This window comes from Garra rufa, chromosome 19 (genome assembly GCF_049309525.1).
Source record: "Garra rufa chromosome 19, GarRuf1.0, whole genome shotgun sequence".
NCBI classification, from domain to species: domain Eukaryota; kingdom Metazoa; phylum Chordata; class Actinopteri; order Cypriniformes; family Cyprinidae; genus Garra; species Garra rufa.
The window spans coordinates 892,271-910,500 of record NC_133379.1 but is presented as its reverse complement, the minus strand read 5'-3'; the positions used below and the strand labels follow the sequence as shown (position 1 = coordinate 910,500).

General features: G+C 41.1%; 2 protein-coding genes across 2 annotated transcripts; both read left to right on the top strand.

The window, feature by feature from the left end:
* Positions 1-11,792: 11,792 nt before the first annotated feature.
* LOC141292713 (olfactory receptor 8G17-like) lies at positions 11,793-12,731 on the top strand. The gene has a single exon (XM_073824753.1). It carries the CDS (start codon positions 11,793-11,795, stop codon positions 12,729-12,731), a length of 939 nt encoding a protein of 312 aa, XP_073680854.1.
* Positions 12,732-16,404: 3,673 nt separating this feature from the next.
* On the top strand, positions 16,405-17,346 carry LOC141292727 (olfactory receptor 8G17-like). Its single transcript, XM_073824766.1, has one exon. The coding sequence runs from the start codon at positions 16,405-16,407 to the stop codon at positions 17,344-17,346; it is 942 nt and encodes a 313-aa protein (XP_073680867.1).
* The last annotated feature ends 884 nt before the right edge of the window (positions 17,347-18,230 follow it).

The window sequence follows — 18,230 nt, the reverse complement described above, 5'->3', positions numbered from 1 at the left end:
CCATGGCAACAGCGTTTGATGTATCAAGGACCCCTTCACAGATTCTCATCGGCCGTGTTTTGATATTATTCTGATGAAGTTTGAAGCAAATTGAGTAAAATTAAGAGGTTGATTTAAAAGCGTTTTGCAAGCAACACACTTCCTGCTGCCAGTTGGTGGCGCTATAACTTTGACTCATAATAGTCACATCTTTGTGATCGGTATCATACGACGAACAAACTGCTAAAGTTTGGTCAAAATCAGATAAAGTGTGTCAAAATTATTAGACATTTCCTGTTTCTCATTTCTCGCCATATTTTGTCGCCCTGCCACGGCCAAACCGTTCGAGATACCAAAAATCCCCTGGCAATTTTGCATTCCCAATATCTTGAGATCATGCTGACCGAGTTTGGTGGCCATCGGTGGAAAGGTCTAGGAGTAGTATTTCAAATTCCACAGCTTGATTTTTCCAAAAATCCATATTTAACTAAAAATAGCTGACTTCCTGTTGGTCGTAGCTAATGGGTGTAAATTAAAAAGTTGTCCGGCTTGATGAGTCCAATATATGTACCGAGTTTGGTGACTGTAGGACAAAGTAACCCCCCAACTTTTGTCAAAAGGTGGCGCTATGGAGCGCCTGCTCCACGCCCATTTATGGGCTTTTATCAGTGTTTAACTGTCATTAATACAGATGTGTGTGTTGAGTTTCATGAAATTCTAAGCATTTTAAGTGTCTCAAAAACACAAAAAACTAAAGGTAAAGTTTGACACGTTGCCATGGCAACATGATAAAAGTTATGGATAACGCCTTTCACAGATTCTTATCGGTTGTGTTTTGACATTATTGTGATGCATTTTGAAGCAAACTGAGTAAAATTAAGAGGCTGAGTTTAAAGCGTTTCAAAAACGTCACGCTTTCTGCTGCCAGTTGGTGGCGCTATAACTTTGACTCATAATAGTCACATCTCTGTGATCGGCATCAGACGACGAACAAACTGCTGAAGTTTGGTCAAAATCAGACAAAGTATGCCAAAGTTATTAGGCACTTCCTGTTTCTCATTTCTCGCCATAAATTTGTCGCCCCGTCACGGTCAAACCGTTCGAGATATCAAAAATCCCCTGGCAATTTTGCATCCCCAATGTCTTGAGATCATGCTGACCGAGTTTGGTGGCCATCGGTGGAAAGGCCTAGTAGGAGTATTTCAAATTCCATTGCATGCACTTTTTAGACATCCCTGAACAGCCGACTTGCTGTTTGGCGAAGCACAGACTATGAGTGTGAAATTTGTTCGGCCCGATGAGGTCTGTATGAATTTTGGTGACTGTAGGTCAACCGTTGCGCGCTCCAAAGCCCTTTAAAAGTCGCAATTTTTAACGCTGTGCCATGCCCCCCCCAGGTGACCCCCCCATGTCAAAGTCTGTCCGGCCCTGATGGCCGCAGGTTCCAATGTGTGTGCAAAGTTTCAAGAGTTTTCGTGTATGTTAAGGCCCCCGAAATCCCCCAAAACATTGAAAAAAAAAATAATAATAATAATAATAATTAAAGCTGCGAGCAGCGATGAACGGGCCCTCGCACCCGGGCTCACTGCCGACCGGTGGCTTCAGGAAAACAGCAAACGGTGGGCAGTATGCTTTTAATACAGTAAATGTAGGAGAAATATGTCAAAGTCACTTAAATGTGCCAAACTTGCCGCTGCCAGCTGGTGGCGCTATGCCTATAACTGATTATTGGCATGTAGATGTGTTCAGGCCAGCACTATTATCAAACATATGAAGTTTGGTGCAGATTGACCTTGGTATGTTTGAGTTAGTGAAATATATGAGATATCCTGCTGCCAACAGGTAGCGCTATGATAATATCTGAATATTGGTCTTTAGGTGTCTTCAGGCCAGGACTCTTACCAAACCTGTGAATTTTGTGGCAGATCAGACATTTTCAGGCTAAGTTATAACCACTTCTATGTCTATGCAGAAACATCAAACTTTGTCAGGCCACCACGGACATGCCCTTTAATGAAAACTCAAGATCTTCACAATTTAACATCTCTAAGGCTTCAAGATCAGACTGACCAAATATAATGTTGATTTAACTAAATGCAATCAATGCAAGGACTTCAGATAAATGCCAACTGTGAACCAGTATGCTACAAATGATGATAAGAACATGATTCATGATGATAGCAAAATGTTATTATTGCTTCCTTTACATCCACCACTTCTGCTTAAATGTCATTGTTACCTATCTGTACAATTTTTGTGTGGATATTGCTTTGCTGGTGACTCCTGTTATAAGACATCACTCTTAAGTGCTACATAACTAAGAATCAATAAGGAAGACGGTGCCCAGTTGGCACATGCATTCACAGTAACCCTCTGCTAGTTTGGATTTTAAGTTTACTGAATTGAAAGGGTTACACTTTAAAATCAACACACAGACACATACACACAAAATATAAAATGTTGCCATCCAGTTTCATTTGTTAAAATTAACTATATTAGTTAACATGACCAATAAATAAATAGCATTTATTAATGTTAATTAATATTAAGCTAAAAAAAGTATTCATATAAAGTTTATGTACTGTGAATTAACATGAACATGAACACAGTTCATGTGGGTGTACAGCAATACACAATAAAGTGCTCTATAAACGCTTCATTCTTTCAAAATATCTTTAAAAATCAAGTTGAGTATTTTAACGGGGTGATATATTTATAACTGATCTTAAAATTATGGTTTTCAGATGTTTTGAAGAGATAACAGTAACGTTTGTTTTGTTGTCAAAGTTTGTCTTAATTTTTTATTATTATTATTTTATATTCAATAAATAACACTATGTAAATATTGTCTATCAATGAAGATAAATTGATCATGCTAAAAAGTTGTATTTTTTTTTAATCTTTTGCTATGTGACTGAATAGGACAAGTTCATGGTACAGATAAGTAAAAAATAAATAAAAACCAACAACTGCAAAATACGAACAATGAAAGACTTAGTGACCCTTTATATTTTCTCAAAATATCAGACTCTCAAAGATCAGACATATTTATGTAATTACAATACATATTTGCAGTTTTTGTTCAAAGATGGTCTGTAGGATGGCTCTCTACTCTGTCACCCTCTCTGCCTCTCACCCCTCCCCCCTGCAATAATGAGCTTCTCTGTGCCTGACTGAACGCACACACACACTGTAGAGACATTCACCAGAGTGACAGCAGGTTTCTGAGTTATTTTTTTAATTTTCTTTAATTCATTGAAGCTTGTATAAAATTAATATTTCCAGCACTTGCTCAGAATGATTAGATCTCTGTGTGAAAAAAGTTTTAAAGAGTTTGGATGCTGCACTTTAAAGATATAAAAAATTAGGGTTATGTTTTTTACTATATCTTTAAAAAATCACCACGTCAACACCGTTCGAGATATCCAAAATCCGCTCGCAATTTAACATCTTCAGAATCTTCTCTTCATGTTAAAAAAGTTTGGTGTGAACAGCTGGTTGTTCTTAGGAGTAGTGTGAATTTGTTTACTACCTGATTTTTCAAAAAATCCACCTTCAAATCAAAATAGCCGGCTTTCTGTTGGTCTTAGCTAATGAGTTTGATTTAGAAAGTTGTCCAGATTGATGAGAACAATATATGTACAGAGTTTGGTGACTGTAGGAAAAACTAACCCCCCAACTTTTGTCAAAAGATGGCGCTATAGAGTGCCTGCTCCACGCCCATTTATGACCTTTTGCCAGTGTCTAACTATCATTAATATTGATGTGTGTGTTGAGTTTCATGAAATTCTAAGCATGTTATCTGCCTCGAAAAGACAGGAATGTAATTTTAAAGTTTGACACGTTGCCATGGCAACAGCATTTGATTTATCATCGACCCCTTTACATATTCTTATCGGCCGTGTTTTGACATGATTTTGATGAAGTCGAGTAAAATTAAGAGGCTGATTTCAAAGCATTTTGAAAATGACACGTTTCCTGCTGCCAGTTGGTGGCGCTATAACTTTGACTCATAATAGTCACATTTATGGAATCGGCATCATACAAGGAACAAACTGGTGAAGTTTCATCAGAATCAGGCAATGTGTGCAACAGTTATTAGACACTTCCTGTTTCTCATTTCTCGCCATAACTTTGTCGCCTTGCCACGGCCAAACCGTTCGAGATATCAAAAATCTCCTCGCAATTTAGCGTCCCCAATGTCTTGAGATCATGCTGACCGAGTTTGGTGACAATCCAATGGAATTCCTGGGAGGAGTACGTTAAATTCCAGAGCATGCGCTTTTTAAACAGCCCTAAATATCTCACTTCCTGTTGCGTGGAGCCTATGACATAGAGTACAAAAGTTGTTCAGCTCGGTGAGTTCTATATGTGTACCGAGTTTCATATCAATACGTATAGTCAAATTTTCAAGAGTTTTTGAGTATGTTAAGGCCCCCAAAAGTGCCCGGAAGGTGTAAAAAAAAAAAAAAACAATACAAAAACAATAGGGCCTTCGCCCTTTTGGGCTCGGGCCCTAAATAAGAACCCTTAGAAGAACAATAGGGCCTTCGCCCTTTTGGGCTCGGGCCCTAAATAAGAATCCTTAGAAGAACAATAGGGCCTTCGCCCTTTTGGGCTCGGGCCCTAAATAAGAACCCTTAGAAGAACAATAGGGCCTTCGCTCTTTTGGGCTCGGGCCCTAATTAATGAATCACTTATAATTGGAGTCAGATTAAATTGATCATGGAGTCAGATTCTTGATTGGAAACCAAAATTGTAATGTTTAAGATAATTTTTTGCAGAAGCGGTGTGTAAGACATTCACGCAGAATCCCTTCAACCAGGCCGATGGACTCCGCCTATAGGGCTGGCGAGTGGATCCTTACATATCAATAAAGGAACTATGGACTCTCTCTTTTCTAGAACTTTAGTTCCCCTTCAGTCGAATCACTTCGACGTTACATGGGATCTCGCCTGAGAGACCGATCATCTCTGAGCCTTATATAAAAAGGCCAATTGCAAATTGGCGAGTGGACGTGCGCGTCGGCCACTCCCCCGTACATACGGGTATATAAGATGGCGGCGCGCATCACTCAAACAGACTTTCGCTTTCAGAGCCGGTATGCTCAAGCCTTTTGACGTCGTCAAGAAAGACTTCACGTTCCTGCTGCTGCTGTTCTTCTCTGCTGGTGTGCGCCGATTGAATAAGAAACAAGTTTACTGAAAGAGTGAATTTCTCGGCGCCGCCAGCGGGGTCCCGCGGGCGGCCGTTTTCACGGCCATAAAAGCCTCCTGCTTTCCAGCGAGCAAGCCCCATTGAGTGCACAGTGGTGCCGCGGTTTCCTCCCTGGGCAGACCGGGACTAAAAGAGCAATTTCTCACGGCTGTGTAAAGACGTTCTTTTCAGAATGGCTTTCCGGCCGTGCGCTTCTGGGTGTGGCAGTTTCCTCACCTCACTGGACGGACATGAAAGCTGCTTCACATGTCTGGGCATCGAACATGCTGAGGCAGCTTTCACGGATGGTTCATGCATTCATTGCGAAAGCATGACCATGGGAATGCTGAGGACTCGCCGCATTGAGACTGCTCCTTAGGGGATGCTAACATCTACGCTCCCCGCTCCCGGTGGAGGGCCGGGAGCCACTGTGTGCTTCAATGCTGCCGTCGGCCAACGGTCGACGGTACCCACATTTTCTCAAAAAGAGCAAATTTCTCACCTCTGGCTTCGGCCTCGAGTTTCCTTCCTGAGCAGCACTTACACTCCTCGGAACCAGACTCGCGGCTGGTCTTTGCCAGTGCGGGATCCAGGGGAGAAGGTAAGCACTGCTTAGTGCAGTCAGACACTTCCCCAGGACGCTCATCCTTCTGGGTTCTGTCCCCTTCCCTGTCTCCCCATAGGCTGCCCCACCACGGTCACGTCGGTCAACGTTCCCTTGATACCACTACGCTGGTTGATACGGATGGTACGGCCCGGCCCCAGGCGTCCGCCCAGACTCAGAGGTACCCCTTACATTCTTATTCGGGCAGGCGTGCCTCTGTTCTGCCTGCGGAGGTCGCGTTCCTACTGGCGAAGGACGCGATCCAGCCTGTCCCTCCCCCGGGACGAGGTCGGGATCTCTCAGTCCCGACTTCACGTGTCCAGTTAAGTGTGGTGGGTTAATATCCGCCCTGGATGGAGCTCTGTCCCGATCCCTTCTCAGGCTGTCGGCACACTCGCTCACGACGAAGCACATACAGGTATGTTTCCGTCTCCAGGGCTGGGTTGCAGCCATCTGCCTGAAGGGCACCCGCTGTCGCGTCTCGATTTCCCCCCGACACACACCCCCTCGGCGGTCTGCTCCGGGGGTCGAGCTCTTCAGCGTGAGGTGCTTCCATTTGGCCAGTCCCCCTCCTTCCTGCCTTTTTTAGGCCATGGGAGCTCCCCTGTCTCCTCTTCGGCAGACAGGACTTCGCATCATCAACCGTCTCTTCGACTGGTGCTTTGCCAGCCCACTCGTGAGTTCCGTTGTGCGAACTTGGGGACCTGGTGCTTCGGCACCCCCGCCATCTGGTCCTTCAGGCCAACCGAAGGAATTCGTTCCCTCGGTCGGGAGCCCGACTCGGTCCACAAGACAGCCCGCCTTACTACTAGGAGCGCGCAGTCAGTGCTGTAGTTCCTGAGTCAATCAGGCACAACATAGCGGTCCTCTCAAAATTGAGGCTCCTGGGGCACATGACAGCTCTAAGCCGCTTAGAGCCGCCAAGCTTGTTCATGTGAGACCGCTTCAGCACGATCGAGTCCCATGATGGGCATGGCACCTCGGCCCACTCCGGACTGGCGTTTTCCCGCAGTTTGGCCGTCAAGCCAGCCCGTGGCTACCACGGGTTGGGTTGCCATGTACGACAGAGGCTTACAACCTCCCCATCTGCTCCCATGGAGTCCAACGTGGCAGATTTTGCTACTTGCCATTCACTTGAAGCAGGGAAACTCAACCGTGCAGCCTGTCGGCTCTCACGGCAGTCCACCCACCTGCAGGATGGCGACTCCACCCCGTGATGCAGCTAGTTTGGAGTCTCGTCTTCTGATTCCTCCCTTTGCCAGCTGCCTCTTTCTGAGTAACGCTGGCTCACAGCTGCCTCCTTGCACAGACAATGTGCAAGTCCAGGGAGGACGAGCAGTAAGTCTGTTGGTTGCGCTACAACAATGGCCCACCCGGACTCAGGTCTTAGTAACCGTTCCCTCGCGGCAGTCCCTCCCTGTAGGGCACGGTATGACACCCCAGACCTCTCCGGCCTTCACAGACCGTGATACAACTATCACTCAGTACCGAGCTCCCTTGACTAAGCAGGCTTGCGCACTGAGATGAGGTCTATTTTGCTGGCTTTCCACAGAGATACACGACTGCAGTAATGCTTCCCTTCCTGCAGGAGAGTTGAGCGCAGGCTGTCCCCTCGACTCTCCAAGTATATGCCGCTGCTTCGCCGCGTATCACATGCAGTAGATGGAGCTAAGTAGGCAAGCATTCACTGACCGTGAGGTTTCGCAGAGGTGCCCAGAACGCACCCCTCACCCTCTTGGGGCCTTCCCGTCGCCTTCAGAGCTGCGGGACGCTCCAATTGAGCCATTGGCCTCAGTCGAGCTAGTATTCCTGTCATTAAGACAGCGCTCCTGACCGCCCTGGCTCCCGTCAAGAGGGCAGGAGACCTACAAGTTTTCTCTGTCAAGTAGCACCTCATACCCTCTGGGACCCCCCGTCGCCTTTCAGGGCCGCGGGTTGCTCCTTTGGAGCCATGGGCTTCAGTCGAGCTAGAATTCCTGTCATTTAGACAGCACTCCTGACTCCCCTGGCTTCCTTTAAGAGGGTAGAATACCGACAAGCTCAGGTTCCTCAGAGGTGCTCAAAAAACGCACCTCATACCTCTTGGATCTCCCCGCTGCCTTTCAGGGCCGCGGGTCGCTCCTTGGAGCCACGGGCCTCAGTCGAGCTAGAATTCCTGTCATTTAGACAGCGCTCCTGACTGCCCTGGCTTCCATTAAGAGGGTAGGATATCGACAAGCTGAGGTTCCTTAGAGGTGCTTAAAGCTGAGGTTCCTCAGAGGTGCTTAGAACGCACCTCATACCTCTTGGACCTCCCCGTCGCCTTTCAGGGCCGCGGTCGCTCCATTGGAGCCACTGGCCTCAGTCGAGCTAAAATTCCTGTCATTAAGACAGCGCTCCTGACTGCCCTGGCTCCCATCAAGAGGGCCTACAAGCTTCTCTGCCAGCAAAGTGTGTCGAGAAATTCGGCCCGGCGTCTTCCACGTTACCGTCGAGACCCCGGCCCGGTGCCCAAGGTTCCCACCACGCCTTTCTGCGATCAGGTGGTGAACCTGCAAGCTCTGCCCTGGAGGAGGCAGACCCAGCCTTGCGATGTCGTATCGTTAAATATGTGAAACTTGAATCACTCGGCACTTCAGCCGCACCAAGCAGCTTCATCTGCCTCGGGATTCAGCAGAAAGGGAATGCTCCCCGAACTGAGGTTGGCTAAATGGGTGGTAGATGCCTTCTCCCTGTTATACTCAGGGACAGCCATGATCCTTGGGTCACGGCACCTCACCAGCAGATGTAAAAACCAGAAGCTGCGGGCTGGGCGACACCCTACCTTCGCTTGGTTCTACAACCTTGCGCAGAGGCCGTTCCCCCGTGTCCTAACATGAGGACTCACAGGTGAGCGGGAAGACCGGCTGGTGTCGGTTTGCGGCGCCATTCCCATGTGGATCCGTGCGCTATTTCCCAGAATGTTCCCTTCGGCGAACCCTGGGTCCTCCTGCCCCGCAGTCAGGGCTAGACGCGGAGTAGTCCTGCACTGTGATCCTGCCTGGGTCTCCTTCGCCCCGCAGGTTGTGGCTTAGTTTTTATTTATTCCAGCGGAGGAGACCGCTGTTTCCCTCGTGTATCCCTAAAAACCTTTATGGATATATTGAATTATTCTCATTTCCACATGTAAAAATGTCATGTGCTCCGCCCCCCCAACCCATGCTTCAGTACAACTGGCATCCCTGGAAGGGCCCCCTTATTGGGCCTCAGGGCGTTGGGAAGGTTACGTTACACTTCGCCTGCCGGCACGTATACTTGTCAGCACGTGAAGTTGTTGCGTAACGCGGCGTCAGGGTCGTGGCCTTTTCCATAGGGCTAGTTCCCATGTAACGTCGAAGTGATTCGACTGAAGGGGAACGTCTAGGTTACGAAGGTAACCCACGTTCCCTGAAGGAGGGAACGGAGACGTTACATTCTCCTGCCACGCCCTGGCGTCGCGCTGACGCCGGCTTGACGGCTCTTCAGCGAAAACCTGTTTGAGTGATGCGCGCCGCCATCTTATATACCCGTATGTACGGGGGAGTGGCCGACGCGCACGTCCACTCGCCAATTTGCAATTGGCCTTTTTATATAAGGCTCAGAGATGATCGGTCTCTCAGGCGAGATCCCATGTAACGTCTCCGTTCCCTCCTTCAGGGAACGTGGGTTACCTTCGTAACCTAGACGATATGGTTGCTCCTTTATGCAGAAGGAAGATTAAAGAAAACAGTTCGACACCGTAGAGCACACTCGTGCCCTAAAGAGAGCAGCCAGGAAAATGAAGCGCAGCTAGAGGAAAACAAAACTAGATGTATTTCGTATTGCATGGCAGGGTAGTACCTTCTTTTACAGAAAAGCATTAAAAACGGCTATATCTGATTACTTTTCATCTCTTTTAGAAATAATCGGACTATTATTAAAGGTGCAATAGGAGAGCTTGGTTAATGTTAACTTTAGCCTGTTAGCACTGAAAGCGAACGTCCAACCCTCCCTGCAAATTGCAGTCCTAAGCCACACCCCCTACACAGATATTTGTGTAAAAAATGTAAGGAGTAAAAGTAAAAAGTAGTCAGAAAAATAAAAAGGGAAGTAAAGTACTGATACTAGAAAAATCTACTTAAAGGTTGTATCAACGATTCTAGGCTGAAACATAAAGTGTCAAATTCAGCTGACCTTTCTTCATGATCCGCTCGCTGCCTGCCCCATAAATTGGCTATAAAAAAAAACGCATCTCTGTGGTCAACCTAGGGTCCGAGATATGTCCGATATAACCAATCACCGTCAGGGGGATAGTGTTGTGGACTTTCGTACTGGTGCAGGGAAAGTCAGAGCGAAAGTCCACAACACCAACCCCCTGACGGTGATTGGTTGGAACACTGTTTGTTTTGCTGTGGAATCGTTGGTAGCACCGATTGTTTTTTTGGCATATCTCGGACCCTAGGCTGACCACAGAGACACGTTTTTTTTATAGCCAATTTATGGGGCAGGCAGCGAGCGGATCATGAAGAAAGGTCAGCTGAATTTGACACTTTATGTTTCAGGCTTGAAATCGCTGATACAACCTTTATGTACAGTAACAAAGTATTTTTATAATGCTTTATTGGGTGAGTGGTTGCTTTGCATGTATAATAAACAAACTCCAGCTGGTCATATTAGCCAGGTTATGTCAACACTGCACTTGCTCCCTATTAAACGCTGTATAGATTTCAAAACCTTGTTAATTACTTATAAAGCCCTAAACAGTTTAGCTCCTCAGTACTTGAGTTAGCTATTATCGTACAATAGTCCTCAATGTCTGCTTCGTTCTTAAAACTTTGGCCATTTGATAATACTTAGAAGACCACATCACCTAGATGGCCATTGGCACAAGACCACAGGAACCAGATGAGTCCTCTGCACAATCTGACTTTGCTGCAGCCTGGAATTGAACTGCTGATTTCGTCTGGCCAGGAGAGCACTGGTCATGGTTCGATTCGAGTTTGATACAACAGGAAATATATATTTTTATTTATTTTCAGCAGTGGTACATACATGTAGAATAAACTGTTTTGTTTTTTTTTTTTTTTTTTTATCAGATTGTAAGATTTAAAAAAAAAAATGATTCGAGCCCTTTTGCAAACAATTAAAAGGCTAAAAAGTTTGAAAGTGCCATGTGTGTGGTCTCCCATGCTTTTAATATCAGTTAAGATTTGAAAATCGTCTAGTGTGTTCCTGGCTTTAAGCATCTCTGGCCTCTGTTAGAGTCCTGTTTGCAGACTTTGTAATATGTCCACAGAAATTACATTTTAGGAAATAAATGCAATGCAATTTATGAGCAATTCCAACAAAAGAGATCAGCTAAAATAAAACCAAAAAAAAAAAATTCTGATTTACAGAATGGCTGAATGCTGGGAAAGCAAAGAACACTGAAGCCTTTGACACCAACTAAACATTTCCCAAAATATCTTTATGTTCCACAGAAGAAAGTCAGAATTGTTTTTATAACAACATAAAGGTAAGTAAATGATTATGTTGTGAACATGGCAACAAGGGATATCAACCAGTTTTTCCTCCTGGGATAATGGCAACGTCACAGAAACAGCATTGAACCCCAAAATAAAAGCTAAAGGCACATAAACAGTTCTTCATTGAACATCTAGTTACTTGTCATCATCTTGGTAAAAACAGCGTGTTGAGTAAGTGCTGGTTTATTAGATAAGCAACTGCCATGCATTTTGTTGCTACTTTTTTATTTATTTTTCTTTCTGTCTTTCTTTCTTTTTTTTCTCTTTTTTTTTTTGCTATGTAGTGCTAAAAAAGTTCAGAATTAAATTTTCAGATTACAAGCTTTGCATTTATGAACTATATGTACATATTATACATTTAGAATAATGCAACTAAAGGTGAAATGCCATTTAACTATTTATACTATCTGGTGCTCATATATATCTGAAACATGTAGTACCAGGTGACATGTTATTAATGACAATGATAAGTCTGTTTGTTATTCTATAAAAATGATTTTGCAGGGCAGCCAATGGACAACTTGACTTTCACAAACAGCATTCTCCTCGTGGAGGGACTGAAAGTTACACCTCAATCTTCCTATCCTGTTTTCATCATGCTTCTGTTGGTTTATGTTTTTATTATGGTTTCCAACATTGGACTCATAATTCTAATCTCAACAGAAAAGAATTTACATCATCCTATGCACTTTCTGTTCTGTAACTTGCCACTGAATGATATAATGGGGACCACTGTCATTTTGCCACGCTTAATGCAAGACATTTTAAGAGAAACTTCAGAGCGCTATATTACATATGCAGAGTGTGTTGTTCAAGCTTACTTTGTGCATGTTTTTGCAGTAGCATGCCACTATGTGCTGATGATCATGGCCTTTGACAGATATGTGGCTATATGTAATCCACTGCGATACTCAGCTATAATGACAAATAAAATGGTGGTTAAACTATCAGCATCAGCCTGGGGGCTATCAGTATTCATGGTTTCAGTTCTGTTAGGTCTCACTATACGCCTGTCTCGCTGCAGATCCAAAATCGAAAACCCTTTCTGTGACAATGCCTCACTGTTTAAACTGTCCTGTGAAAGTGTGGTTGTTAACAATGTCTTTGGAATTATTTATACTGTGGTTGTTTTTACCTTTTCAGTTGGGTCTGTATTTATAACATATGGCAAGATTGCTGCTGTATGCATAACCAGCAAAAACAAATCACTGAACATTAAAGCCATAAAAACCTGTGGCACTCACATAGCTGTTTATATAATAATGTTTGTTTCTTGTGCTAGTTTTATTTTTCTTCATCGTTTTCCTGAATACTCTGAAAGCAGGAAACTAGCTAGTATAATGTTCCATATTGTACCACCAGGACTAAATCCTTTAGTATATGGTTTACAAACCAAAGAGATAAGACAGAAATTTATAAAATTTTGGTGTAGAAAAAAGGTTAATCCTTAATTATTTTTTTACAATATAACAATAAATATATACTTTAAATATACCTACTGTATTGTATTTTTGTAAATACATGTTGTTTTTAATATTGATATATAATATATGATGCAGTTTATCTGTGCTACTCTTACCCTTGATTGTCAGTGAGAATATTTGAAAAACAGTGTCACTTTATCTTACACTAATTTTAGTATTTGTATAATTTCTCTAATGAAGTATTTCTATTCATATATTGTGTGTCTCATAATACTTATGATGGTTATTTTAACTGTGGAGAATATATAAATGTAACCATAATACAGTATCTATTTTGACTAAACAGTTCTATTTAGCTTTTATCTTGTTAAGTCTGTCAATTCCCCTCCACAATATTTATAAAGTGTTGGTCTATGAAAATATTTGTGTCATTTTCATACGGTATGTTAAAAGATATTCTGTTTGAATGATAAAATAGCTTTGCTGCACTAATTGATCTACTGATAGATTTTAAAATAGAATTAGGTTAATTATACTGTTGTATAGGTTTTTAGACTTGAATAGACCTTTTATATTATATTGTTTTAATACATAATTACCAGCAAGGTATTGGTTGTAAGTACCATAGGTAAAGGTAAAGTACTGTACAGTTGTTTAAGTTGACTTAATTTTTTCTCCAACATGAAAAAAGTACTGTACCGTACAAATATAGTATAGGGCTTTTAATAGCTTTTGAGCAATATTTATTAAACAGTAAAAAGAAAAAATACAAAGCACAATTCATTTTAATTTTTTAATCAATTCCAGTAATTAACTTGTATGATGCGCTGTATATTTCAAAATTCAAAGTGAAGTGTGGTGCTATGTTCACACAATCAGTTCATGATCCCGTTTATTCAGTTTCTGAGAGTAGGGATGTGCGATATGGGCTTAAAAATATATATCACAATATTTCTGGTATTTATTGAGATAATGAAATCAATGACAATAAACCAGGGAATCTTATGCATCCACAAAGAGACAAAAATGAATAAATAAATAAAATCCTGTTTTAAAATCCAGACAGAATTATGCAACTAAAGGTGAAATGCCATGTTTCCAACATTAGACTCATAATTCTGATTTCAACAGAAAAGAATTCTACATCATCCTATGCACTTTCTGTTCTGTAACTTTCCACTGAATTATATAATGGGGACCACAGTCATTTTGCCACGCTTAATGCAAGACATTTTAAGAGAAACTTCAGAGCAATATATCACATATGCAGAGTGTATTGTTGGTCAGTAGTATTGCTTATAGCAGAAGTAATAGTACTGACCACGCTCCAGGATATCCCTGAAATGGATATATAAAATTTTAACTGAGGAAACTTGATGACAGCAAACATACGATTGCGACAATATATAGTTTGTCTGTGTTCTTCAAGCAATCTTGGGTATTTTTATAAGGATAAAGTAGATTTATAATGTAATGCTATAATGGACTATAAAATAGATTTTATCACTGTATATAATATTATAAATTATTATGATTTCTGCCTCATTCTGTGATATGAAACCACGTCTGACTACAAGAAGTTATTTCAAACACTTGACTTAGGTTATGAATTTAATTTGGTGAAAAAGCTCCACATGGTCGCACACAGAAATATTGCAACAACTAGACTTTATCATTATTATCGCGGAAAGACTAATTCTCCTAAGTTTCTCAGTTAACAGTAAATGCAGCATAGTGTCTCACCCTCAACTCACACTGCGTCCTCTAGTGGACACTATAAAGAACTAAATGCCCACTCCACAGTGCTGAAGGGTTGCGTGCTTAAATGGCTGACACTGAAGTACCAATCCCTAAGGTATACACCAGTGGCTGCCATCCCAGTGGGATGCGAGCTGAGCCGTTGGCCAATGTTATGTTCATTGTTGTGTATTGACACCATGCTTTATGCCCACTCCCCTGCTGGCCTGCACTCACACTTGGGCTTTCCGGGCCGGAGCACGCTTACGTCATGTACAAGATAATGGAGAAAACCAATTTCGCTAATATTCTGCCTATAATTTATAATTTATGCCGTGCATTGCTTTTCACTTGTATGTATCAGAGAATTATTATGGAGGCAGCTGATGTTAATGAAAGAATTTGCAGCTTTACTCGCAAACTACAATTCCTGTTCATTAATAAGGTGAGAACCAGACCCATTATAAACCTAAGTATACTTGATTTAATGAATTAAACTAATTGAAAAGCCTAGCGTAATAGTAGTAATAGAATATGTTTGTAGTTGTAATGATGACAGTAGCTCAAACAAAATAGTATCTGTTCCGTGCTCCGCGCAGTTGCCACTCACACTACATGTGTACCACGCCCGAGCCCAACTGAACCGTGCCCTGGCCCATCTCTTCCAACCAAGTTGGCTAAACCCCAAAGTGTCCACTAGAGAATGCAGTGCGAGTTCCCATTTGAAAAATTAGGGAAGGACAATTTGAGAAGATAATTTGAGAAGAGATCCAAGTAGAATAGTACATCTTCTGCATGTTAGGGAGGTTAAATTTGAAGTTGAATTGTAACATAATGGTCTATGGTACTTTTTTTTGTGGGCACACATTCAAAGTGCACACACAAAGCTGCCTCTCAGACAGTGAGTTTAGTTGTTTGTTTTAGTTGATTTAGTTCTCTTTCTCTTTTTTTTCATGTTTGAGTGGACATGTGCACACAAAATTACATGAAAATGTTTTTCTTGGTAAGTATTCACATAAACAAAGTCATTTATGTCTTCAGTGAACAAGGATTTTTGTGAGTATATTAGATCTATGCATTCAGTCTTAAAGTGGCAGCAGCGTAATAAACCTGCTACTGTCTTTGCTTACAAAAGAAAATAATAATAATATGAATGCTTAATTAATGAAATACAATTTAACTAAACCTGTTAACCTGCTTAGTATTAGACTAGTTTTAGTCAAATGAGTATCTTAATATTTTAGTCAATTATATATACAGTAGAACTGCACTAAAACTACACTTAAACTAGAATAAATCTAAGCAAGTCAGATGACTAATGTATGACTAAAATTAAATTGCACTTTAGTCAAAAGACTGACTAAAACTAAATGTCACAATATACAGCATACATTGTAAAATAAATACATAGCAAAAATAATTATACTTAGGTTTTTTTTTTTTTTTATAAATTAGCCAAGATAAAAAAAAAAAATTGTCATCTGACTGGCTGGTAATATTAGCTACCCAACAAACATATAGTAGATAAAGCAAATAAGGACAGTTTCAAGATGCAAAAATACACCAACAATGTTGGAGCAACAACGCTGTTCCAGGTGGGTGAATCCTTTGGGATTATTACAGAGTCACAGCACCTTTGAGCAATGTATTTAAAGGTGAGGGCAAGTAAATACTTCTTCAGAGAAGTATGTGCTATGCTTTTTGATTAGTTAAGGTTTATATTACTTTTAACATAATTTTTTTGTTCCAGACAACCTGACATCAATGTAGCAATAAATCAATTACACTCGTAATAGTGGAACACTTCTAGAGTAAGTCTATACTGCTTTATTTGAGTTTGTGGGATCTTTTTTTTTATTATTGTTTTGTTTATTTATATGTCTTATGAGTACTTCATATTAAAATGCTACTAATGAAATACTAAGTCTGTTTCTGTCTCCTCAGGTTTTGTGAAGAGCTGACAATGGACAACCTCACATTCAGACACAGCATTCTCCTCCTGGAGGGACTGAAAGTAACACCTCAATCTTCCTATCCAGTTTTGATCTTGCTTCTCTTGGCTTATGTCTTTACAATGATATCCAACATTGGACTTATAGTTCTGATCTCAACAGAGAAGAATCTACATCATCCTATGCATTTTCTGTTCTGTAACTTGCCACTAAATGATATATTAGGGACTTCTGTAATTTTGCCACGTTTAATGCAAGACATTTTAAAGGAAACTTCAGAGCGCTATATCACATATGCAGATTGTGTTACTCAAGCATATTTTGTACATGTATTCATAGCTGCATGTCACTATGTGCTGATAATCATGGCATTTGACAGATATGTGGCTATATGTAATCCACTTAGATATTCATCTATAATGACCAATAAGATGGTGATTAAACTATCAGCATCAGCCTGGGGGCTGGCAATATTTTTGGTGACAATTATGTTAGGGCTCACTGTGCGACTGTCCCACTGTAGATCTAAAATTGAAAACCCTTTCTGTGACAATGCCTCGCTGTTTAAACTGTCCTGTGAAAGTGTGGTCATAAATAATGTATATGGAATTATTTATACTGTGGCTGTACTCTGCTTTTCTTCGGTATCTATATTTTTAACATATGTCAAGATTGCTGCTGTATGCAAAAGTAGTAAAAGCCAAGCACTGAACAGCAAAGCTATAAAAACCTGCAGCACTCATTTAGCTGTTTATTTAATCATGTTTTTTTCTGGCGCTATCATGACATTTCTCCATCGTTTTCCTGAATACTCTGACAGCAGGAAACTATCTAGTATAATGTTCCACATTATACCACCAGGATTAAATCCCTTAGTATACGGATTACAAACCAAAGAGATACGACAAAAAATGGCAAAACTTTGCTGGAGAAAAAAAGTGAATTCTTTGTAATTTTCTTCATAATAATCTATTTTCTTTAAAATGTTTTGTATTCTCTTGAAAACGTATTACAAAAAGTAAATACAATAGCTTTGATTTAATTTTTTTTTCTATGTGTCATACTGTAATCGTTTCTCAAATCATTTCTAATTTTACTTGTACAATTTGTTTAATACACTGACTGACATTTAGTCCATTTCAATTTTCAAATGTATACATTTATGTATGGAGAACCATCTATGTAAACGAAACATAAAGCTATATTTATTCAGACCATCTTTGTTTACCCTGACAGATCATTGTATGTGTAAATATATTTATCTACCTATTTGTCTAAAATAGTCTCACTATGCTTGTGTTAATCATATGAATAATCACAAAGATTCTTCAAAAGTAGTGTTCTTTCTTTCTTTCTTTCTTTCTTTCTTTCTTTCTTTCTTTCTTTCTTTCTTTCTTTCTTTCAGCTTCTCACAGCAAGGTATTGCAACATCTTTAATGTCCTGTTTCAGGGACTTTGTGTCTTCTGAATTTTGCCATTGTTGTGGGAGAACAATGTCGACAACAAAGTAATGTAGCATGTTCACATTGGCTAAAACTACACTATGTAACTTTTGACCCTCTTGTGGTCAAAAAATAAAAACTGCATTATGTGTCTTGTGGATATATCTTGTTTTGATTATGCATGCACTGCTGTAGAAAGAACTGTTACACAAGCAGAGTCATGTCCTAAATCTTCCATTTTTATTAAGCAATTTACATAAATTATACCTTGTGTAGAGAGAAAAGTAAAACTTTCACCTTTCAGAGAGTACACACACACTTTTTGTGGTTTAAGCCTGTCTGACTCCTGAAGCTTTCATTATATTCTTCATATTTTGTGCAATGATCAGTTCACA

What these genes read in the sequence shown, in the direction of transcription:
- LOC141292713 (XM_073824753.1), top strand. Translation starts at nt 11,793, where the DNA reads ATGGACAACTTGACTTTCACAAACAGCATTCTCCTCGTGGAGGGACTG.
- LOC141292727 (XM_073824766.1), top strand. Translation starts at nt 16,405, where the DNA reads ATGGACAACCTCACATTCAGACACAGCATTCTCCTCCTGGAGGGACTG.